The sequence below is a fragment of the Clavelina lepadiformis genome, chromosome 9 (genome assembly GCF_947623445.1).
Source record: "Clavelina lepadiformis chromosome 9, kaClaLepa1.1, whole genome shotgun sequence".
Classification (NCBI taxonomy): domain Eukaryota; kingdom Metazoa; phylum Chordata; class Ascidiacea; order Aplousobranchia; family Clavelinidae; genus Clavelina; species Clavelina lepadiformis.
In genome coordinates this window covers 13,457,522-13,482,159 of record NC_135248.1, presented here as the reverse complement: position 1 = coordinate 13,482,159, position 24,638 = coordinate 13,457,522, and the positions used below count along the sequence as shown (strand labels likewise).

The 24,638-nt window shown below is 37.3% G+C and overlaps 3 protein-coding genes, 1 long non-coding RNA gene and 1 pseudogene across 13 annotated transcripts in view; 2 read left to right on the top strand and 3 right to left on the bottom strand.

Annotated features, from left to right (window-relative positions):
• The window catches only part of LOC143470290 (uncharacterized), a 45,095-nt gene extending 21,947 nt beyond the window's left edge, over positions 1-23,148 (top strand). The window contains exon 19 of the mRNA XM_076968325.1: positions 22,912-23,148. Within this exon, the coding sequence (XP_076824440.1) occupies positions 22,912-23,089 (178 nt within the window). The 3' untranslated portion in view covers positions 23,090-23,148. The remainder of the gene's footprint in view (positions 1-22,911) is intronic.
• On the top strand, positions 783-2,403 carry LOC143470841 (uncharacterized). The gene is made up of 3 exons (XR_013119411.1): positions 783-1,640; positions 1,880-1,954; positions 2,062-2,403. It is a non-coding gene; the product is annotated as an uncharacterized LOC143470841 (long non-coding RNA).
• On the bottom strand, positions 6,569-9,584 carry LOC143471108 (DDB1- and CUL4-associated factor 7-like). Of its 7 annotated transcripts, none has more exons than XM_076969463.1 (5): positions 9,336-9,584; positions 8,984-9,096; positions 8,790-8,898; positions 8,429-8,558; positions 6,574-7,909 (listed from the first exon to the last, which is right to left on the bottom strand). In XM_076969463.1, exons 3-5 carry the CDS (start codon positions 8,816-8,818, stop codon positions 7,850-7,852), a joined length of 219 nt encoding a protein of 72 aa, XP_076825578.1. In that variant the 5' UTR covers positions 8,819-8,898; positions 8,984-9,096; positions 9,336-9,584; the 3' UTR covers positions 6,574-7,849. The 7 variants fall into 7 exon arrangements, 3 of the variants coding, with proteins under 3 accessions (XP_076825578.1, XP_076825579.1, XP_076825577.1); XM_076969464.1 differs by having other exon boundaries at positions 8,790-8,893; XR_013119482.1 differs by having other exon boundaries at positions 8,429-8,510; positions 8,816-9,584.
• Positions 11,608-17,965, bottom strand: LOC143470294 (uncharacterized). 4 transcript variants are annotated; one of them, XM_076968331.1, is made up of 8 exons: positions 17,784-17,965; positions 17,128-17,256; positions 16,710-16,862; positions 16,193-16,261; positions 14,197-14,259; positions 13,055-13,317; positions 12,272-12,460; positions 11,608-12,194 (listed from the first exon to the last, which is right to left on the bottom strand). In XM_076968331.1, exons 1-8 carry the CDS (start codon positions 17,893-17,895, stop codon positions 12,114-12,116), a joined length of 1,059 nt encoding a protein of 352 aa, XP_076824446.1. In that variant the 5' UTR covers positions 17,896-17,965; the 3' UTR covers positions 11,608-12,113. The 4 variants fall into 4 exon arrangements, with proteins under 4 accessions (XP_076824446.1, XP_076824447.1, XP_076824448.1 ...); XM_076968332.1 differs by having other exon boundaries at positions 14,197-14,256; XM_076968333.1 differs by having other exon boundaries at positions 17,128-17,250.
• On the bottom strand, positions 21,690-22,632 carry LOC143470772 (glutathione S-transferase Mu 1 pseudogene; annotated as a pseudogene).
• Positions 23,149-24,638: the final 1,490 nt, after the last annotated feature.

The following is a 24,638-nucleotide window of genomic DNA, read 5'->3' as shown; positions in this document are numbered from 1 at the left end:
TAAAGCATCTCATAAAAATTCTAGCATTTCTTAGAAGAAATCTATTTTGTTTACGTTTTGCAAAAATCTCTTTAGCCCTTTGGCGCCGTCAAGATCCCTATCTTTAACGTGTTGTGGGGCGCCCACCGCACGGTCTGGTGCAAACATAATAATTAAATAGTACAGTAAACAAATAACAAATTTAAACGCCTATTAGGGCCTGTTTGAAGAACAACGCTTTTTTATATCTGGCCGTGGCATTGTTAATTACATTTTCGAGCAAGACGCCGGCACTTACACGCCTTTCGCTTGGAATTCACCTTGGAGCAAATTTTGTTGCAGCTCTGGAATTTACGCGCGATTCTCGAACCTTCGTTGCCAGTGTTCGTCCTTCGTTCATTCATTTGCCTTGTGCAGTCAAAGTGATTACTTGGCAGTTAACAGTAACTGAAGAATAATGAAGGTGACTTACAAATTACAAAGCAGAGTTAACTTCAGTTTAGTGATGTATTTACCAGGTGCATTGATGCAATATACTTCATATTGTCAAGTGGAGATTTATTGGAAAATTCATTGAATAATAAGCAAAGAAATTTCAGTATTTAATTTAAGATTTCCTGAAGGCGTGTGGCTTAATCTTATGGTATAGATTGCCGAGTAACAGGTTGTTGCACTCTGCAGAAAACAGAATGATCTAAAACTGTCTTGGCTGGCTAGTTCAGTAATTCATTAAATTATGATGAAGGTGCTGTCAGGTATGCAAGTGATGATTTATTAAATGTTGAAATGTTGAAATGTCGTTCACTTGTCTGTTCATTGCATTAGACTTGGGCTTAGTATTTCTTGTGTGGTCGTTGTTGGCATCTTTTGCACCTTTCCATGTCTTTGAATGTTTGGCTTTTTGTGGTTGAACTTTGTTCCTGCTTTATTGCTGCTGAGCTCTTTGCGTGCGCTTTCGCGTCGATTCTATGTCGTTGTTGCTTTTCTGCGCTTTGGCGTTTGTTGCGTTGTTGGAGCCGTTAAGTGCTGGTTTTTAAGCTTGGTTTTTTAAGGATGTCATTTCGTTGCCTTATTCAGTGCCTGCCATGCAGTGAGTTTCATTTTAATGCAAATTGGTCGCCTTTAAATCTGTTGCAGTCTTATTTGCTTGCTATTTGCAGAATTTGCGCATGACATACCGATACCAGCATTCATCTGACAGTTCTGGTTTCCAAAAGCCTCCGTAAAGATGATCTGATATCTGCCAATCTAAAACTTCTCGCTGGAACTGAATATTGCAAGATGTGCACGGGACAGCTGTAAGCAGCAGACAGTGTTGGTACAGAAATCTTCCCCCGGTTTCTTCAGTCCAAGTGTAGTTTAAATACCTAAATTTTTTTCAAGTTTATTTTCCTCGTGTGGCGATACGTGGATGAGGAGCAGCGGACTGTTTATTTAGATGTCAATGTCAGAATGAGAAAACAAGTGTCAAAGGATGGGTTTAGATTTTAAGTTTAGATGGCTAGGTTGAACAAAATAAAAACGGAGACATGAAAATATTACTTTATTTAACTAAATCCCTTTTTTCAGTGAATTTTTCGAGATTCTTTTTTTCGGGTGACGTCAGCCATGCTTCCTTCGTCAGTCATTTTCATCTCTCCCAGTCACGTGCTTCACTTCTGGTAAGTTGCAATTTGTGACGTCAGCCAATTTGAAATGTATTTTATTGCGATCCATTCTTTTAATCTTAAAATATTTAGCGTAACACTTTCTTCTGCTTCAGATCCTTCAGTTTCCGAAAGCCTTAAATTGTGAAGTCAACCTGTTTTAAATTATCATCTGTATTTCTTACCATAAGTTTGCATCACACAGTTGGGTGTTTAAGGTGCTTTCATTTACTGTACCTTTCTATAATTTTCAGATTCTGAATCTGTCAGCTCTAGGCTACATATTGCACTGAATACTGGAAACACCTATCGCAAGTATTGCTACAGTGGTTAGTATACTGTGGTTAGCAAATAAAGTTGAATACTCATATCTACCATAAATCGTATAAATTTCGCGTTATGCTTTCTGTTGACATTTGACAACTCTTTTTTGCAGACTCCCGTCAAAGTGCAATCCAAGTCAATCAATGCCACTTCCAGCTTTACAGTTCTGTCAAGTTTTGTATTTTTGTGCGATTTTTATACTTTCTCCTTGCGTTTTTTGTCGTCTAAACTAAAGAAACTTTGCTGGCATTACATTAAATACAAACAATAATTTTGTAAACGTGCTGGAGTCGAAAGACTTTCTTCTTTATCTTTTCATATTTCTGTTTTTAATTTTTCGTTTGTTTGTTTTCATGTGGTTTGCGAAAGGAATATTTTATTCTTGTGTGTTTACTGTGTTATATCAAGGATGCAGGACCCGATGGTTTCGCCAAGCCCAATTATTTTATTTACCTTTGCGCCCTTAAACTAGCCTGTACCCTCACAAACCTATCTTAGGTGGGATCAAAGTGTGGAATAGATTAGGGTAAAGATTTCCGACATTTTGTATGAGGGCCGCCATTTATGGGAAGCGCAAAATTGCAGTGACATTATTTTGGGTTTTTGGATAAAATTAGGGTTATCCAGCACTATTTTATTTTATCCTTGCGAGCAAATTTTTCTGTTTTGTTTTTCAACCTTTATTTTCAGGTTTCCAGGTGAAGTATTCCAGAATGAAACAAATTTCCAGGTGGGGCGCACATCGGTTTTGACTTTGTCGTAGTCAAATATAATTAAAACAACAACAACAACAGGCCATAACGCGACCATCGTCCTTCTCTTATTGCCTTCTATAAGGCTTTAAGAGAAGGCGGTTGCATAGGTCTAGCTGAAACCTACCAAATCCTGTACGTATAGTATTTGGTTTGTTCCAACTGTCTTTATCCCGCTTCTCTATGCATCTGTATTGCAAAGTGGGGGATCTCCCGTACCTAAGGAACCGTTCCGACTACTGTCACCTTGACGCAGTGCAACGGCTTACTTATGAAAACAAAGAGCAGTTGACTGTTTGGCATCATCAGATGCATTCAACTTTAACAAGCGTTTCGAAAAACTCGCGTTTTAGAAATTTGGCCATTCCGTCCACAATTTGGACAGCGGTAAAAACGGGATTTTTAAGTCTCAAACCTCCTTTCAAACGCCTCGAAATGAAATGAAATCTCATATTTATACGCGTTATAGCAATTCTACATCAGCTTTAATCTTATGCTAACTTTATAATTCAAGATATTTTGGCTTTCTTCAGTTAAGGAAACGTCTTTTCATCCTGTAGCCTACCTAAGACGGAATAACAACAACTTTTTTTAAACAACAACTTTAAACGGAATAACAACAACTTTTTTGTTTGAATTTTTTACATGGTTTGTGTGTTAGTTCACGTCACCGCATTGCACGTCACAATGCACTTTGCAAGGTTACAGGTTTTTTCCAAATCAGTCCTAGTGCTATGGTTGCGGTTGAAGGCTCAAAGTTGTAATAGGCAGCAATGTGTTGAAATGGTTTAACTCGTAAGAATATTCATTTTTTCCTTGTGATACAATTGTATCGAGTAGATAAGTGGCAGCCTGAATTGATAATAATAGTCGTCAGCTTCTTTCAGCGCACAATTTCGCAGCGAAACAGATTAAACGTCTGTGTAAGTTCAGTTGTGGACCTTACATAGCTGTGCGGTCATCCACATTTATGCACAAGGTCTACAAGTGCAATGCTTATGAAAACAAGAAGTGTATTCGACGTGTTTTGTTTCCAAAAATTCGGCAGCTGATGTTGGAAAACCACCTCATCTTATCTTGGGTTCTTAACTTATTCCTTGTCAGCTAGATATTACCATTATTCGTGCACGGTCAGTAACGCATGTTTAATACGAAAACGACTTTCTACACGAGGTTCTCATATAAAAGAAACCGTAAAGGAACGCAATTCATGTTCAAAACATATAAACGATGCTTGTTGATTTTAAATCCTGGATATATGAAAGCAAAATGATTGATATTAAAACAATGCAAACCCCGTCTACAAAGTTTTGGAAATGGCGCAGTTTATTAAAATTACATTTAAATTCTTCGGTCGTATTATTTCCAATTTACACCTATTTTTTAGTATTATTACATCCTATTGTGTTCCATTGTATCCAGTCTTACATATACAGTGTTGATTTCTGTGTACTGGGTATTAATTGTATTAATTGTAAACAGCGTTATGGTTTAACTTGCGTGTTTTACTCCAAAACCAATAAAGTTTATAATTTCGAATGTTTAAAGAACGAGAAATTTATTGTAAAATACAGGCCCTTGTCACGTATTTCTTAGGAAGCGGTTTCTTAAAAAGAATGAGTCATGTCACAAGACTCGAGACCATGACAAAGCAATTCCCAACCGCACCACAATGTAGTGGAAGAAGCATCACAACCTAGCAGCAGTATGTTTCGGGTTCGATTCCCTTCCAGGATGACCTTTTTATAGACAATTACATCTGATTCTAATAAACTGTAGTTAATGCCTTCATAATATGCCGCTGTATAGCTCTGGCGTTTTACACATCAACTTCGTACTATAGCTCCCATGTTCGGTTCCCTACCCAGGCATTTGATGCGTGGTTATTTACGGTAATAAACCCAATACTATTCATGCTCTTCTGAGTTACCACTTTGTAGCTCGTTTGCTTCGACGCCGCAAGTTCCAGGTTCGATGTCCAGCCATACTATGCCATACAGCCGAGTCATGAGTGAATAAAACACAATTTGGAGAGGTAGATAACTGGTGTTCGGCCGTAAGCCACTTATCAGTTCTGAAAACTACGGTGCCTGCCAGGATGAAGGCACAGTTTATGGAGTGGCACAGTAGTGAGCATTTTTATTTGGATCGTCTCTTCCGAAACATATATATTTGAAACTCAGAGCAAAGCAAAGAAATGGATCTAGCAAGATTGCTCGTATAAATTCTGCCTCTTAGCATTACTACATAGCAGATGTGACTATTGCATGTATACCATTCATTGTCATGATATTATTCTGGTACAACATTGCACTATGCGACGACCCCGTGGCGCGACGGTAGCGTGTCTGACTCCAGATCAGAAGGTTGTGTGTTCAAATCATGTCGGCGTCAATTAAACTTTTTATCTCAAAGTCGTGATTCTGACGAACGGTTTCAGGTCAATTCAATTTCTGGAGAATTCGACTCAAGATAACTAAAACTCAGGATGACCCAATCAACATCTGTGGGTTAAATAATCCTTGTGTTCAATCATTGTCCAGAGTTGAAGCGATCGTGGGTTAAATTAACACCCTGACGAACAGAGGACAATGCATAGCAGGTGGAAGGCGTTGCTTAGATGATCATTGCACGGAGCAGTCACGGAAATGATCGCGCCCTTTGCCATTGACATCGGTGCAAAGGATGAGGTATCGAGTCCTCGCAAACTTCAACTTAATTGATTTTTCCAATTTTTTTTACTTAATGTTGGTAGCTAAGTTGATTAAAGATGGTTACTCTCAAGACGCGTTGTAGCTCGCGATATATATCACAGAAAACGGAGGAAAAGGTCTTGGGTTCAGCTCCCCGTACAGCTCTGTGACTGAATATTTTTCGTTTCAAAATTTAACAACTGATGCATCATCGTTGGTTATATATGTTGCACCACATGGTATGTATGTGCCACTTCGTAGCTCGTGTGCTTCGATACTGCATTCGGTGCTGCAGGTCCCAGGTTCGGTACCCGGCCTGGGTATCGGCAGCAGCATGAAAGTGCGTATGAAATGACCAGCGTGAAAGTGCGTAGCCTCAAACACAGAGTAGGAGGCAGGACAGGGGGTCCGGCCCGAACCGGGGAAGGGATTCGTGGTGAGCACTGAAGATGATAATGATTTTTTATGTCGGTCGGTTAATGGATAAGATATATATTTGAAATTTTTGGCAAAATAGCTTCCTGCGTTTAGCTCGATTGGATAAATTTTGCCTACTGGCATGGGGGTAGCGGGTTCGATACCCAGCTAGGGCAGCACTCGCGTTACAAATTTTTATGCCGCCAATTGTGGTTACAATATTTTCAATGATTTTGGATTTCATTTTCAATGACATATAAAACACCATATCTCACCCAGCCAATCCATCCTAGTTCCTACCGAGGCACAGCCCCCTACCTCACCTGCTTGGTATAAATGAGCTAGAATAAATTTTGCAAAGTTTTCATGGTTGCTGCTAATTTGTAGTTGTGTAGCCCCGAACCTAATCCATGCGGAGTCGGCTTAAATAAGGCTCGCCTAATTATCTCACGTATCTCTGAACCTATCTCGACTAACAACGTTCTCTTAAATCTACCACGTAGCTATTTGTACCAATCCCTCAAAGCCTGTTTTTTGTTTGTTCCTACCTACCATCAAAAGCGAGTGTATGATGTATGTACCGAAACGATATTTTTCCCCATCTACTGATATTGTGTATTTTGCTTGAACACATCACCCGTTCGGTTTTTTAAATTCTTGTTTTGTAGTTTATCTTTTATGGGTTTTAATGGCCGTGCTAGTAGTTACAAGCAATTGCTACCTTTATTTTTGAACATGTTTTAAGCCTTTTCGACCGTCATTTTTCCCCTTCATTAGCGCATACTTGTCAACAACTGGCTTCATCTTTTCGTCCCCACCGCGTTATTAGTAAAAATTAAATGATTGAATTGGAAATTGATCATTACAAAAGTTGAACATTCACCGTTTGAGCAAGTCGCGCCCTAAAACGATCGTATGAGGAACGTATCTCTGCAACACAGACATCCATCTTTGTTTTGTTATCATTCAACTCAAGATGCAGTGCTCGAAATGAGCTGAAAAATTAGTACGTATTTATGTGACCATATGCAAGTCATTCCCAAGACAGTTACTCATTAGCAATATTGACACCCTGAGATGAGATTCGTAGGTATTGCTGTAAAAGTCATCAAACTTCATTGTTCAACTTCCGAAATGACAGAAGCCGCAACGCCGGCATGTGACAGAGACGGATGTTACTGTACAACATCGACTGGCGCGGTACACAACCCAATATGTAACCGGCACACAACATAACTGCACCTTGACGTTCCGAAAGGGCGAAGAAAATACAAATGTGTGAGCACGGCAAGAAGAAATGCGCAAAAACTGTCACGCTGTTGGGCAAAAATAATTTTAATTATTGAAATAACCACTGTGATGAAATTCAACAAGAATCGAAAACCAAGAAATTTATGAGTTCTGTATCAGAGTCTTAAAACAAAACAATCAGTCCCCTCCAAGCCGTAGCTGGAACCATAGCAAGCAACACCAAGCAACTTTCAAGATGGGCGGGAAACCCCCAACAGAGACAAACAACGAGGTGCAAGCCAAAAAGGATTCGAGAGCTTGATAAATTGTCAACGTTCGAAAAACTGAAAAATGCCGTAGCATTAACACCAACTCGAAAAGCCGCTGATTTGAACGGCATCCCGGCTCATCTCTATGACCGAAAACGTATTTTTGATTTTATTAAATAAAACGTTAAAACACAAAACTGACTATTTCACCACCACCGAACTCTTAAATAGGTCACACAGCCCGTTGTTTAACTCTTTAGAAGCTAATGGAAAATAGTTTTGGCCTAAAAGGAATATCTAGTACATGATCATGATGGTTAATATAATCATGAAGCTTGTCAACAACAAAGCTTCACCCTCACCACCAACCACGGCTACGACGCATCGAGAACAGCGCCCCACAAAGACCAGTCTTGCCCCTGTTCTGTTGAACGTCCACAACCATGATGTCGTGCCGCTGATACAATGACTGGTGGGCTTGTGTTGCTCCTTCACATAAACGTAACAATGATCTTCGTTTATGTCATCCATCCATCCGCTCAGACAGACGCAAACATGTCCCTCCCTCTTCCAGCTCGACTGGACGCCATGTCATAAATCTGGAGGACAATGGAATAACAACCGTTTACTATGACGTACAATTGATCAATTGTTAATATTTCTATGGATATAATTTCAATTGTTTGACATTACAAAATAAACTGCACAAAACATTTGGTGAAGGTGGATTTGAAACATGTAAACCTTCAGCAAAGTACAACACTACCTCTTTGGTTCAGCAAATAATACTACCAGTGGCTTTAGCTAATTGCATATTTGGATTCGAAACAAGCTTGTTTCAGCACAACAACCCTACACTACAATAGTGCACAGCGGACATATACAGACGAAACCGGATAATTGTTAACATTAAACTACTTCAGATGCAAAAATCCTAAACCCAGTTCTGTTTAAGGCAACCACTTTGTTATGAACCATATATGTAGGAATGTTAACAAGACCAATTATTGCACGGAACATAAACTGATGATGGAAGTTCAGATGTAGATGATTGTATGGGACACAACTCGTTCAAGAGCTCGAAGAAACCAAACTCTTCAAGGTGTCTGATGCCTTACCACTCTCCACAATCTCAAGTGATCTCCACTTGTGCTGAGGTCACGATAATCCGATTTGGGATCAGGAATCCACATCGTTTTTCTGCACGGATATGGATGGTTAAACATGCTCTTGGCCTTGAACTCTGCCCTTTGCTCATCAAGTTAAAAAATTTGATGAAATTTAACTTGGCCATGAGCCAACAACAAAATTGATTATGCTTAGAATGGTGCAATTACATTCTTGGTATAAACAATGACATTTATTAATGTGCTTATCTTGTACCAAGTCATATGTGTTGATCAGATAAGTTTCTCGTTTAAAGTGAAAATATTTAAAGTAGATCAAATGAAAGTTGTTAAGACAAAATTTTAAACCAACCAAGAACTCGAGAAAGGGCAACCCACCATACATTGTGGTAGAGTGCAGGAGAGCAAGCTTAATAGGCACAAAATCTTTGACCATCTTTCAATATTCTTTTATACCTGGGCTAGAACTTTTTATCAGCATTAATTGTAAAACAAACAAAACACATAATGCACTTTCACAATTTAAGAGAAATGCATAGAATTTACCTAGCTTTGAAAGCTATGTAGGATTGCATAGAAATGACGAATTATTCAAGCAGGTAGAAATCACACAGATCGATGAGGCCTTTGAGCTCTATTACTTTCACAACAAGCACAAACTATTGAATTAAATGAATTCAAATTAAGCGAGTATACTGAATATCAGATCAAAATCTACAGATTCGACAAAACGACAACAACTATATTTAATTTATCAATGTAGAAAAGGTATTATGTACTGTGATGACACCATTTTACACACAATCACAAACTATCTATTAATATGCAGAATATAACACACAATTCCCATTTACCTACACTGTCATCAGGTTGCTGCACATAAAACTCACGCACTTACACTTTGTTGTTGTGTTCCTCGAAGCTGCCAATGGTGAGTCGAAACTTGTCGCTACGTATGCTCTAGCTTGCGGCATGCACCATTTATGACACGTTATATTTGTAGATTTCGTTCAGCTTTGCTATCGAGGATATTTCTTTAAGTCGGTGATGATTGAATATACATCTCAAATGAAGTGTCAGATGCAATGAATGGGGTCAGATAGGTTGTAAATCTCGTGTAATTTACAAAAAAAATTAAAAACATTTCCTATACTGCAAAAAGAAAACAAATTTATTAAGTGAGAAGAGTATTTATTAAGGTTGGATTGCTCTGGAGCCCAATTAATAACTTAATAAAGTTGGACATTAAACAAGATGCCACACTCGGATGCAGTCTAATACTGTAATAACACAACAATGTGTTATGTAACAGTCGCCAGGCTCAAAAGCATGCCAGTTTAGCGAAAGCCCGGGGGGTGTAGTTCAGTTAAAACCCAGGTGCATTTTATCTTGTTGGCTGGGTAGCCGACTGGTTGCAGTGCTGGCCTTGCAATATTCGAAGCTCGTGTTCCATGTTCAATACCCAGACACGTTATACGGTTGCAATGAACTTGGGCAAGGCATTAACGACACCTACTACTGTTCAGTTGACCTGATGTACAGCCGGACTGCAGAGTATGGCCACAAAGTTTCACTTATTTAATTTCTAAATCAATTGAAAATTGAGTGCACAGAACTTCTGTCTAAGTTATTAAGGGCAATATAACGCACTTTAAGTGCGGCAGAGATTCTCATTAAAACCAGTATTGAGTGCGCCTATGGATATGCCAAACTCTGCAGTGTGTAAATACCTCAAGAAAACCTAGATACACAAAAGCAGCAATTTCATATTTGTTGTATTTTTAGTGATACAGAAGACTGTAAAATTTTATCATCGACAACATGTAAAACTGAAAACTAAACTCGAACCCACACATCTCAGACACGTTGACTGTTAGATTGCGCAATGGGAAAAATGCCAAACAGAAAAACGCTAATTACTACCAGAGGAGCGTGTACACGTTATTAGAAAACACAAGTGCCCGAGGGAGCAAACACATTACGGTTCTATAAAACAAATCGTATCAATATCAATGATTGCTTCACAGCCAACAGCACCGGCCAGCTGACAAACGAGCATGAGCGACTAAAATCACAACGACAGTCATCAAATGCGTCATAAATTACACCAGCGAGTCAAGCAACACGGCTCTCCTAAAACCAGGCGCCTTAAGTTGATTAAGTGGCATAGGCTAGAAAGGATGTCTTATTGCTAGAATTGTACACATCTTAGGTGATTTTAGTATGAAATATCGTATTGCACGAATTTAGAACTGTTCACCAGGTCCATTGAACATGAGCAAGCGTGCGTTGACTTGGCCAAGGGCATTACAACGGTAATATCAAACATCGGCCGCATTATTGCGAGCCCGAAGCCCAAGGCTCTATCTACTCGGTTACTGAGCCGAAATGTTGGATATAACAAATGACTGATGAAATAACTGAAAACATCACAAAATCATAACGAAAAGTGACGTAAACAATTAAACTGGAATACCTACTGCAGTCTTTGATACCTTTGTCTTGTAACACCGAGTTAAACAGAAAATTTTAGGCTTAAAACTTATGTTTTTATCTATCTTTTCGTTGGTAATTAAGCGTAATTTTCTATTCAATGGGTACTAAATGTTTTTGCGGAAACATTTAATTAGTTGTGTTGTTTCTGTAATAGTCCAAATTTTGTCACCCTAAAAATTGGCGCCCAAAACAACTTCACAGTGTAATCAGTTAAAATCAAGGCTGTAGTTTTATCAACAAAAGCGGTTTATCGGTTAAATATGTTTGTTTGATCCACAAAATCTCTCAGGTCGCTTACCATCAAACCTTTGCAAACTTACCAAAAGCGCCATAATGAGTGAGAGCTATAAACTCTTAGTCTGGTTCATCTGTGGCCGTCTCTGCCCATTGACAATGATGCTCTCTGCGCATTCTCCAGCGAATATTCTTCTATTGTGAAAGCCGACTTGGACGACGACACACAGAGCTTTCTCGACCGCTGTCAGAACCAAGAGCTACTCAAGTCTGAGAGCACGAAAAACTCTTCCTGACTTATAATGAGGCCGCGTGTCTTTCTCGGCAGCATTTTCGCTGGTATTAGTCGGCCAACACGTGAGAGAATAGAATTGCATTCAACTTGCAACGAAGTTAACAAATGAACGGCTGAATAAATTGACAAAACGGTGAACAGAATATAAAGCAAAGTAATCAACTTTAATTAACTAAGGAATGTACAAAATTCGGTAAAACAAAGAAATTAAAGGAAATTAAAACTAACATGACGTGGCGGTGACATGACGCCAAACGCCACACATCAAAATGATTGCCAGTGATAGAAAAACAACATTAATTATCAAGAAAAACCAATGAACAAGTTTCTATGATAAGAAATCTCGAAATTATCACAACAAAATAGCACAACCATATGCGATGTTTACAAAATCAATTAACGTAGCCTATGTGACAAACAAATACAATTGTTACGTAACTATGCATACACATATAAGTCACTTCTAAGCAACATTTCAACAGTTCTTCGCGTTGCGCATCAGGATAAACGAGAACTGCATTGTCTAAAAATCCCGGTCGCGATTGACAAAATATGATCGCGTTCGGTCGCTCTTACTTTTGTGTAACTGAATCGATTTTAAGAACGGTATTTATCGAAGTAAAATTAATATCTTGCTTGAAGATGACTACGTCACACTGAGACGTCACTATTCTTTCGCGAGCAGAGTTCGACCGAATCACCATCGCGCAGACCAAGATAAATCGTCAACTTCTATAAATTAAAAGTTTGAGATTAAATTCCTCTGCAATGTTTAACTTCACACAAACATAACAAGACATAAATAATACCGAGTCATCCAATTGGTCAAGGACTCGTTGGATTTCATCGATTTCTGATTGGTTCGCATGGCGCTTCCAATCTGTTGCGTCATCATCAGTGAAGCAATTCCCCATAAACAGCCAATCCTCGATTTTGTTGAAGAAGAATTTTGAAGGTATCTTCGGGATTATGTTGCCACTGATATCAAGCTCTCCGATCTAGAGTTAAAAATGTTTGTAAAATTAAACTACAACATGGTGTTATAACAAAGACTAATATCCTAATATTTAACGCATACAAATTAATTGGTTAGTGTTAACTAATTAATAACTAACTAGCACGATGGTAGCTTAGGGCTACAGTAGCCTACTGAAACACCACAAATTCTTGGATTTTGAGAAAAATACAAGGAATTTTAAGCGACCAACTTAAACCACAATTGAGTATTTGTTGCAGAAATAAAACTTGATATTTAAGTCGCAAAAATATTTTTACTTTTGTAAAAATTTGCTTCTGGCCAAATCTTAGTCAGATGCTTCTGATTTTAGCCTAAACTGAACCGATTAAATTTTGCCATTTTTCTCAATGAAACGAACGAATTTTAAGCGGCCAAGTTTACTGCGCATTCCAGATCTATCAAAAAATATTCCGACCAACAACAACGAACAGAATCTCAGCAAACCATGTTTGCTTAAAAGCAGGAAAAGCTATTATGACGTCACATGCACCAAGGCGCATTGTTACGACACATCGAGTTTGTAAACAAAGTTGAAGACAAACGAGAAAGCAGAAAGTAAAATAAATAAACAAACCTTTCCTGGCATTGCTTGAATTGCCTCAAATAATCGGCCGACATCTTCTGGTTTAGAGAAGCATTTGATCAGACGAAGCTCCTCGATGCGTTTCTCAACTTTAGTGAGAATAAACAGGAGCGAGTCAATTTGTGATTCTGTCAACTTGATAGGGTATAAATCCAGCTCTTCTGGGAAGAGTTCCGCTGCATTCGTGGTGAGCTGCTCGTCATTGATTTGACGAATTTGCTCATAAATACGCAGCAATTCCAGTTCCTCATATTCTAAACAAACATAACTTTCGTTTTCACTCGTTTTACATTTAAATAACTGTAGGTCTATCTGTGACTTGAACCTGGTGTAGGCTAGGCTACAAGTTGGTTACAAGCAAATGTCAAAAACACATTTTATGCCTTACTGTGACGCCCAACACACAAAGTTAAGCGTAGATTTAAATTAGCGTCACAGGCCTATCTGTTGTTGCAACTGAACACGAACATGATCGCAACTGAACAATATCTGTTCTGTATATCTGTTGTTGCAACTGAACAATAACTTGGTCGCAGCAACGGTATAGTTCTAATAGCACAGAGCCTAGGCCTAGGGCAAAAATTTAAGGAGCTTGATAAAGTGCCCGGTTAATCATCGCTCGCAAAATTGTAAGAAAATCAAAATTTTTTAAAGAACAAATATAAATATAAATCAAAGAAGACCAAATTATGCAAGTTGTTGATTGGTTGAGGTGAACAGTTCGAAATTCGAGCAAGACCAGCAAATATAAAACACGACTGTAACATGAAAATGCATAAAGACAAGCTCAGCAACCGGCTACAGATTTAAGCTACAAACGCATTAGTCATTAGCAGCATATTTAAAATGACATAGCTCATTACATGACACAGAAATCAAACCAAGTACTGTGCATAGTTTTATCAATTAGCCTTAAGTCACACAACTAAATTTGTGTGACTTTGGTACACATTGGTTCATTCACACATAAAACAACAATTATCTCAGCTGTACAAAACACAATCCATCACTTAGCAAATGATATGTTAGTTATGGAACTATGTATTGCAAAAACAATATCGAAACATTGAAATAAGCTACTCAGCCAAACAATTCACATATATTTATACAAAGCATGCTATAAAACGTATTACCTCCATAATGTTCGTAGTGATACTTCTCCAATCTGAGAATGATTTCTCTATGCTGGAAATCTTCTGAAAAACACAAAACAAACATATTTACACCAGAGCTATATGCACGTACTAATTTTGGTACTCAAGTACAAGTACTTAGTTTAAATATGTTTGAGTACAAGTACCAGACCAAGTGGCAAGTACTCATCATAGGCAACTCAGTACTTTATTGTAATATAAAAATGACTTTTTAACGATCTGATGACGGAATTGATGATTTTTAATAACGGAATGATTTTTAATTTCTTCAATCTTAAACACAGTAGGTGAATGTAATGATCCAGAGGTAGCCACGAAAAAGGTTGCGTAGATGACCGGTCATAACGGACTGTAGCTTAAGCTTATAGATTGACAAACGTATTTAAGAAAGATGTATGCAATGTATGATAACATGCAATAACAAATCAAATATAAAGATTGACAAACAAGTATGATACTAATTCAAGTATTTTAAGAACAATAAAATACATCTGAGTACTGGAAAATTAGTACCCAGGCACTTTCGAGTACCACACAAATGGTATTTGAGTCAACTTTACTCAAGTAAAACTGCTCTAATTTATACTAACATACATGTGATGTAGGTGTGACATATGTGATGTACATACTCAAGTATATCAAATATCAAAACAAATGATACTTTCAATTTCCTTAAAATTTAGACCAGAAGCTAATAACTATTAGATGCACAACAAAGGTTTAAAAAAGACGGAATGTCACTGATTTATATGATATTTTGCCGTGACCTCACCATGAATCTGCACACGGTTACTCTTTTTCTGCTCTCTTTCAGTCTTTTTCTGAAACCAAACTGGAAGGTACGCTTGTAAAAGCGAACGATGGCAAGGGGCCTAAATATGCCGACCTCACATGCGATACCCAGTGTCAGGTTTAAGGCCTAAAACTGAGCTACATGGGCCTAAACCTATCACACAAAAATATTCATTCAAAGTAGCACATCTGCACGGATACATTTTAAGCAAAGAAAACTAACACTAACATTTTTTAGGAACATTTAGTCACTATAACTACGTTGCTACAACGCTCTTGTTCGTTGATGAAAAGAAAAGCATTGCTTGTGGTTTTGCTCTTCTATAAAAAAAGCGTCGGTCTATTTCCACTCACGCTTCCACTCTTTTTAGCAATTAAAAATATTTTCAGTTCGGCGTGTTCTTGAAAACCAGTCACATTCATATGTTGCAAATTTGCATTGTAAAACATGTGTCTAACTGTAGCCTATTAGTTGCTTATCATGGTTTGTTGTAAATGTAAATTTTATGGAATTTGATATTGATGAGTTTTGTTTTAGTCACACATGCTACAAAAGATTAATAGCTGAGAATAATATTAAGAACTTTAATAATTATAGATGTCGACATCCATTAGTTTAATATTATTCACTTTTAAAGCACACAATGGTTAAGTTATAAAAATAACGGCAAAGTGAAACAAATTATTACACATCGATGACAACTTGGTTCATCTGTGTGAGTCTTTCGGTCATCTTTAGTCTCAAAGCAGTCATTTTTATTCACTACATAGAATCATGTGTTAAGGAGCATAAAAACTTAAAATTTACTTTAATCCAACCATTTTTGCATTCACAGCATCATTTGTACAAAAAAGAGTGACAAGCTGATAACTCATAAAATAGTGCGCCTGTGGGTTCGTTTCTAATTTGAAAAGAGGCTTGCTCTCGAGATTACTCCTACAAAAAAGCTCTCTCAATTTTGAGCACGCTTGTGCCCAGCTCTGACTAATGAATGTTACTTGCAATAGCAAATATACAGTGAAAGAACATGATATTAATTGGGATTGTGCACTTTCATAAAATTAATGGCTACATACATTAAACCAAGTAACTGACTTCTTTTAATTGTTAGTTTTACAAGTTACGATTTAGTAATGCCATTATAGCTTTGTCTGATTAAGGACTACTAAGTAAAACACACACCTTGCTCAGCAGTATTACTAGGACCTGGTTGTTCTGCGATATTTTGAGGAGTTCTTTGTATTGTTGGTTCTGAGAGTGAATGGACAAAAACAAATATTAGCATATCATAATCATGTCAGCAGTCTCCACAAAACCACCAGAGATATATAACGCTAAAGACAGTCAGTTGTTAAATGCAAATAAACAATTCAAAAAGTTTTAAAATAAGATAGTGTACAGTGTAATTTTGATTGCAAAACAAACACTGAAATTTTGATTCTAAAAAGTACTTTTGTTTCCATTCAACAACATCAGCAAGCAGCTAGTGACAACTGCCTAATGGCGAAAAAAGTTCTGTAAAAACCCCAGCTATATTATAATACTCTGTAATAACATGAACCATCAGATTGGCAAATATTTCCAGGAAATGAATTTTTCCACCACCACCAGGACTGTGAACACCACCGTCAACATTCCAACAAAAACAACATTTTATAGAAACCAATTCCAAATTACTCTTAAATAACATGTAGCTCACCTCCTGGTTGGCCAACATTTCCATAGATTTCTCCACCAGGGGCGTTAATATTACCACAACCACTTTCAAAGATCATGTTACGCCTGCTGTCTTGAAACTGAGTTTGCCGTATGTATCGTGGAACAAAATGTATGTTGATAGGTCCTGCAGCTACTGCAAGGAATAAAGACAAATTTTAACTTAAAAATAAGCGACAGTATGTTTGATTACACATATACTGTTGTTTAAGTAGTCTGCTAAGGTAACTAGGCTCACACTTATGCTGTACCCATGAGTGACTTATCTTGCCATATGCTAGTGCCAATTTTTTCGGTCAACATTTGTTAGTTGGGGATTTTGATCATATGTGTAAGAATCAAAATGCATCTATCGGTTTAACTGATGGAAAAGAACACTGTGACGTTACATCTTCACTCACCACCAGATGATTTAACTTCTCTTAGAAGCTGACCAACATGAGCAAGTTGTTGACTTTCTACATCCTCAGTTCTTGCCACAGGTTGACTTCCCTCATCTTGAAGATCCATCTCTTGCAATCTCTCTTCAACTTCATGTTTTTTTAAGAAAATTAATTTTAAGTTAGCTGTTTAATTTAATTAAATAACTTTTAATACAATTAATAATTTAATCAGCTGCTTTCTGTAACAGTGTTTGGAGGAAGTTGTTTATGTAATTGCTTGTTGTTGACAACTTGGGAGCTAAGCAGATTATTTTATGTGTGATGCCAAAATATAACAAGCAATTACGTGCAATAATTCACATATCATTTGTATAATAAAACAAAGGGAGGTTTGAATAAAAAGCTTGCCAAATTTCGGTTGTATAAGAACTACAATTAAAATCTGTTTTGTAAGGCAATCAAAAATAGAGAAAAAAAATGAAATTTTTGCAACAAACATTAAAACACACAAAACCAAATTAGCAGCAATTTAAAAGTATTAAAACTTAAAAGCACCAAGAAAACAAACGTATCTGCAAATTTATTTTTTTCACTTTCATGTCTTTGAGTACAGAACATTTATACAATGCAAACAAACTTGCAACAATACAACACATTACCCAGCAGCTAATTACCATGGCGATGTTGTTCTTCTTGTGCTGCATCTACGGGTTGCGATTGGTCAACATTCTCATGAGAAAAATTATGGGTAAGTTGAAAATTTTCTGGTTCTTCTTCTTGGTCCATTCTCTCATATTCCAAGGATTTTCATAGAAGGCATTTCAACCAAGATACTACACATTTGGCAAATATCTTTACATCTGTAACATGTTGGTAGATGATCAGTTAATCACGAACGTTAAAACTTATATTATGCAGGGTGCACCCAAGATCTTGTCAAAAAAGGCCAACAAATGCAGTCGGGTCTGAAAATCTTCGGCGTAACTCACGTCCATAATGGAAAGTGTGGCAGCTGCACGCATGAGGTTTATCAATGTGCACCACAAAATTTTTATCTTCACGCCGATTTATAATGTGGTAAAATGAAAACATGGTTGTTTGAACGCTGACATATAATAGATAAACAAACAAAATTGAGGCTTCGATAAACGCCAAATTTTCGATCTTGCACACACGATTTCATTATATCATTATGGCATCTCCAAAAAAAATTCCATACTTTCCAGTCAAGATTCACGCGGAATGCAGACGGAATGTGGTCTGTAGACAGGTTGATTTGTAATGCTTGGATGATACTAAACGTTTTTTGCACATTTTTTAGGCTTTTGCCCTGCTATAATTATGTCTTTATTTTGTGTTTTGTGCAAAGCATTTTTGTCAAAAAATCTTGCCCATAGGCTGCACTCACAAAAACAGTCGATAAATTGCCTGGCAAGGTTAGTCTAGGCCTGCGGTTCTTAACCTTTTTCATTTGTTTTCCAATTTATGCCAATTACCAAACCCAAATTCCCCCCTTGGGGTGATTGGGCAGCGGCTACACTGCAAAATGGGTATCAAACAATAAGTAACGTATAATCTGTATATATTTACACCAAAAATTTTTTGTGTAAAAAAGATATATAAGTGTTAATTATTTCCCACTGGTTAAGAACCGCTGGCCTATGCCTATAATCTCTTTTAAATCCGCATAGGTGGGCAGTACCGCAGTAATATAACACCGAATTACTGTACCGCAGTACTTTTTCGCAAAAGTACCCAATCTCTGTATCAAATTATTTTTTTAAAGAAATTTCCGTCGGTCCCGGTACTTTTCGCGTGATTAAATTTTAACAAGTATATGTTCAAAAAGACATGTTAATTAATCCTTAATACCATTTGTAGAATCTGTTGATCGTTTTTAATCTTGAAATATCAAGTAAAATTGCGAAAGAGTAACGTCTTATATGTTTTGACCTGGATTAAACGTTACCGCGGCAAATATTGCATTTGCTGCAGCATTTTTTACACGAAAAGTACCGGTACCGAACTACTGACCGTCGGTACATTTTTTGCCAAGTACCGGTACCGACGCTACTTTTAAAGTACCGACTGCCCACCTCTGTGAATACGTACATTTATAAGCTGTAACATCCACGATACCGTAACTAGCGCAAGGCCGCAAATCATATTTTGGAAGTAGCCTAAAGGTTATTAAAGCTAAGTGAATCACTTTAAGCCAAGTCGTTTTAAGTTGAACAGTAAGAGCTCTTGTATCTTCAAAAGTTTAAAAGCAACCACAGTTATTTTCGTTTATCAGGATATGTGCTTCAAAGAGTTTAAACAGGAAAAACAGAGCAATGATCCTCACAACTTCAATCATTCAGTAGGATACTGGATGAGAAAACTGAGAAAGAAGCGCATGGGGGGTTTACCGAAATGTTTTTTCATTTTGTCAGATACATCGACATCAAACTTACAAGAAACAAACTTTTTTATTGGAGTCTTAATCAACTGTTTATACTTTGGATCTTACATTTACCATTTTGAATCAAGTTTTACATAAAAAAAACCACAGTAGTGAATCATGTAAGTTTCTGACTTACACATTTAGCAATGGCGATGGCATAGTCGTCGGCGATTACGTCATAATTGGCCATGGTTGCTTCCTGGTGTGGATGTGACAATAGAGTCGTATCCAAGAAATGCAATTGGCGTTATACAGGTGATTGGCCACAACGTTACCATTTCTGAGAGTTAAACCAAGGTTAATTAAGCCACGATTTGCATTATGATGTCACTATGGTAACGTCTTTTATGGCGAACATGTTCAAATTGCTGAAATAAAATTGTTAAACCAAAATTAAAACATGATAATGAAAAAACCGCCCACGCATACAGGGGACAAATTATAAGCTGAGGTCGCCAAGACGATTGGTAAGCCTCAAATATCTTGACTGCAGTTAAACAACTGGTCATTGCAGCATAACTGATAGTGTTGTCGTTCTTTGACTACTTGTTTCACATACAACCAAATGTATTTTCCCTGACGCCTAGAAATCGATAAATAGGCTAGCGCAGGTAAAACAGACCCAGCGGCTGGGACAAAGTAGACTATATTGCAAGAAAAGCATTTTTAAAGAAAAGTAAAATGTATGGCTGAGACAGAAACCAAAAATAACTAAATAAGGTTACCTGGCATAGTCAGCTACACCACTAACGCAGAAAAAAACCCAACCTTGTATATCATGCGGTTGTAGTCTTTGCCATATTCCAAGTCCAATCTAAAACTAACCAAAAAAGAATAAATATACTTGTATTACTGTGCAAGAGTAGTTCAAATGTTTGGAAAATTTTGATTTGAATAAAATTGCATCAAAATCACATAATTTGCAGGGAATTTTTTCCATATTTAAATTTTTGAGTCAACGAAGAGATTATTTCTGAACTTTTTTTGTAAATAAGTTAATAGAAAGACATAATCGTTTTTATGTTAATCGTTTTCAGATCGTTTCGTTTCCAAACCGGTGTCGCGCCGAATTTGTTCCGCTACCAAATATGACCCAGGGTAAGTTTGTAGAGGACGTTAAAAAAATCCGTCTTCTCGCTAGTTGGCGTTCTCATACTTGCAGTTAAAAGGAAAATACGTAGTATCTTGTTCCTTGTACATTGGTCACTTTTTATTTATAACAATTTTAAACTTTGTCTTGTGCTGTAAATAGTCAATATGTAGCGAATGTACGAACTTTAGTCTGATAAGCACACACATTCTGCAGTCAGATGGAGTCAAGCGACAATTGTTTTACTTAAGACTGTTAATTTTAGGTTTGGTTTAGTCAGACTCGGGCGCTTTCATAGCACCTTAACCGAAGCAACATTGTTTTTAAGGTTTTTTATGAGATTTGTATTTTTTAAAAGTTAAGTTTCCAATCTTGCAAGCTTTTCCTAAACACAACGGTAACATCTAAATTTTTGAACTTGATACGTATATACGCTGGGTCATTTGCCATTTTCAATGTTACAAAACCTACAACAAAGTCGGAAAAGTTGATACTTTGAACTAAGAGGTGGAGGAATGGATTTTCGAATCATTCTGTCCGGGCAAGGCTTACTTCTGTTAATTGAAAGTTGTGAAGAATGTTGCAGCAAGAGAAGTAAAACAGACAAGTCATGATAAATTAAACTGTAACTTAAGTTATACTACTCTGTTATGTTATAACCTTGTGAAAATGAGTGTCGTCAAAAATGGGAGATTAAGGTTTAGCATAAGGACTTAATGTTTAACTTGACGGAGAAATAACATTATCGCTGATATCCGCAGTACGGTAGTACATGAACTAAGCACCATAAAGTCACAACCAAAGTTATAATTTTCTAAATTAGAAATCTTCACCACAAGTTGATATTTCCTTTGTATTATTATTCTTTACAAAAACACAAAAGTAATTGTTCTGCTTGCAAAAAAGCGCCTTGTTTGAAAAGATTATCCTACGCTTTTGCAACTGATTTATCTGCTTAATATTTTTACCGATACAGCTACTTAACTTACGTCGTAAAAATACGGCGAAGTGAAACCGATAAAGGCCTGAAAAGTAGGTTATCAGTAATGGTAGGTTATTTATTTAATGATACGTTCTTTTACATTGAAGTTGTCCAACACGTTGATAAATATTTATGCCGTTTGCCGCATTAGCACAAACGTTAGATTTAATATTTGTCGGTATACTTTTTAGTAAATTTAATGTTTTTCGTTGCAGAAGTTTGTTAAATTTCCTTTTTGAATCCCCATTTGGCAACTTGAGCAAATATCGGGTATTCCTTGAACCTCTCAGAGCGACGATATGCTGCTATCTTGTCGAGTGCAAAGAATCTTTCCTTGTACTTCTTCACATTCGGATATTTATCCAGGCAATCCGACTTCATCTCAGTCAACATATCGAGGCGTTCACAGATCTCGAAATCAACGTAGGTGAGAGTGGCACCGGCCATCCAATCTTTGTCGGAGAGAAACTTCTCAAAAGCTTCCAGTTGCTTGGGAACAGTTTCCTCCAGAAATATCGTTTTTGCTTCGACGATATCAGGACTGAAGAGCATGCGCACAATTGCAATCCATAAATCCCTTTCCTCTTCTTGTGCCATGTCGCATCTTCTCGTCTCCTCTTCACTCTTCGGAAGAAGTTTACCAAATTTCCTGGCGAGATACTTCATAATCGCCCACTGTTGCGTCATTTTGATATCACCATCGATGAGATATGGCAGGTTTGGAAATTCCAATCCGAGCTTAAATTTGACGTCAAACCATTGACTTGTGTCTACATTAGGTGGATCCCCAAACATTTGGTATCTTTTCTCTTCGTAATCAGCTCCACAATATTCTAAAATCATTCGGATGGGTTCACCCAAAGCTCTTATATCCCAATATCCAAGAGTTATTTGGGACATCTTTTGTTAAATTTTTTTACTGAACCACCTATGAATACAGCACCTGTTTTACAACAGAAAGCTTTTCTTTGAAGGTCTACACAAGACGAACACAAGGTAACTAAACTGCCATGACGCTGTGCTATGTCTTGCCAAGTAGAAAAGCTAAAGTTTTGGTTGGCGTGTAGCGGCCATTATGTATTTCATATTTTGGCGCTCTTAAGCCGCCGCAGTAATTTCTATGAAATCATGTTTCTAATTATTTCACGATTATAATGTTAGCGTCGTGTCGTTCACTGGAGCTGTGTGTTTGTTTGTTTCCACTGTAGAGCTTATGGGACGTTTACTACTAACTTACTTTAAAAATATTTTCAGATTACTGCAGTACTTCTTCTTTTTCTACAGGTTGTTGTCAGTCAAGTTGTCCGAAAAGGCAAACTTCGATGCAGACGCGGTTTTCGAATCTTATTTTTGCACCGGCGCCAGTGATGAGGTCATTCTTCTCGACGCAAACGCCGATGGTAAAGCTGACATACTTTGCAACCATGGACGTTCCAGAATTGAGATTTTGCACAGTAAATAACCATTGCTATTACCGATTGTATTTCTTTGCTTAATAAAGTTTTTGTTTATGGTCTGCAATAGTGTTTAATAACTTTTTACTAACGTTAAAAATGTTGATCTAAAGTGGTTCTTGGCAGAAGAGAAAAAAAAGACGTAGTATATTATGCAAGATTCTTCACCCAGATTGTGCATGCTGGTTTGCCTAGTTAAGACAGCCATTCAAGTTGTGAGAACAACATTTATAAGAATGTTTCTTTAAGAGTTGATTTTAAAACTTGACAAAATGCGGTTCAAATTAGGCAACTTTACCTTTGTTTTAGGAGGCGTCAACCACTTAAACTAAGATCTCCATGATTTTTTTGACATTCAACGTCACGCTTAAATAACCTGTTTAGACCAATCAAAAGGCAGCCAGGCTGGTGTTGTTATCTAGCCTGGGAATTACCCTAGCAGTTTGCGTGCTTCAATGTCCTAGGTCACGTGCAGATCTATGTTAAAACTTAACATGGAAGTAGTTAAAAGGGTTTTTAGACCAAAAATTCTAGTCTTTATTTTGGGCCTCTGTTAAAAATGCTTGAATCATGTTTTTTTGATTGCATTTTATGGAATGGTAGTTCTATGGCGTTTTAGGTTGTTGTTAAGCATGACGTCACTATGACTTTTTACGATTGAAGCAATGTTCACAAATTGTCGCATTGGATATCTGTCTTTGATCGTTTTTGTCGGATGATGAGTTCCTCTCTTCTGACCGTGAAATTTATTTGCTCCATTTACATCAATAAGTAAATGCCATTCGATGCGCACTTAGTTATCGATTAGATTGCCAGCAAAGAAATAAACACCATAGCAGCAAACAGAATGCAGTTTTATTTATAGCGTCCACTCGCCCGATACTATAATCGAGGTAATTACGTTTGCCTTAAATGCACTCGATTCACTGCATAAAAATTAACTTGATTTAATTTGCCTCTTGATGGCGATAGAGGCAACCGTATCTCAACTAGGAATTTATGAAGTTCTTACGGTCAAAAACAACAACTCTTTATCGACGTCATTCAGATCTTTTGAAGCTATACCTCAGATCTATGACGTGCTTTGTCTGAGCGATATGATGACGATATTGTTGCTTTTCTTCAATCTCTGCCCATGATGGCACGAACTACATAATTATCTTCGCCATTTAAAGTGCCTTTATTTTTAGTTTTGACTGATTTTGACCGATTCTTTCGATCGTTATATAACATTTTAACTTTGTAGGATGACACCGTTGCGTAGCTCGAGCGCAGCAGATTTATATTTGGTGCAATGGGTTCCGGGTTCGAATCCCTGTCCTTCACCTTTCCTTTGTTCAAGAACCATCACCTGACTCATGGTTAAAAGGGTTAATCTATCGATGTTTACAGGTGTCACTTCGTAGCTCCTGTCCTTCGAAATGGCACTCGATGCTATAGGTGCCAAGTTCGATACCTGGCCGAAAGCCACTCTAAGCAAACTGAAGGCCATAAGCCTCAACTTACACGTTGACTTTGCGAGCGAAATAATTTGAAATCCATGTTAATTCTCATTCC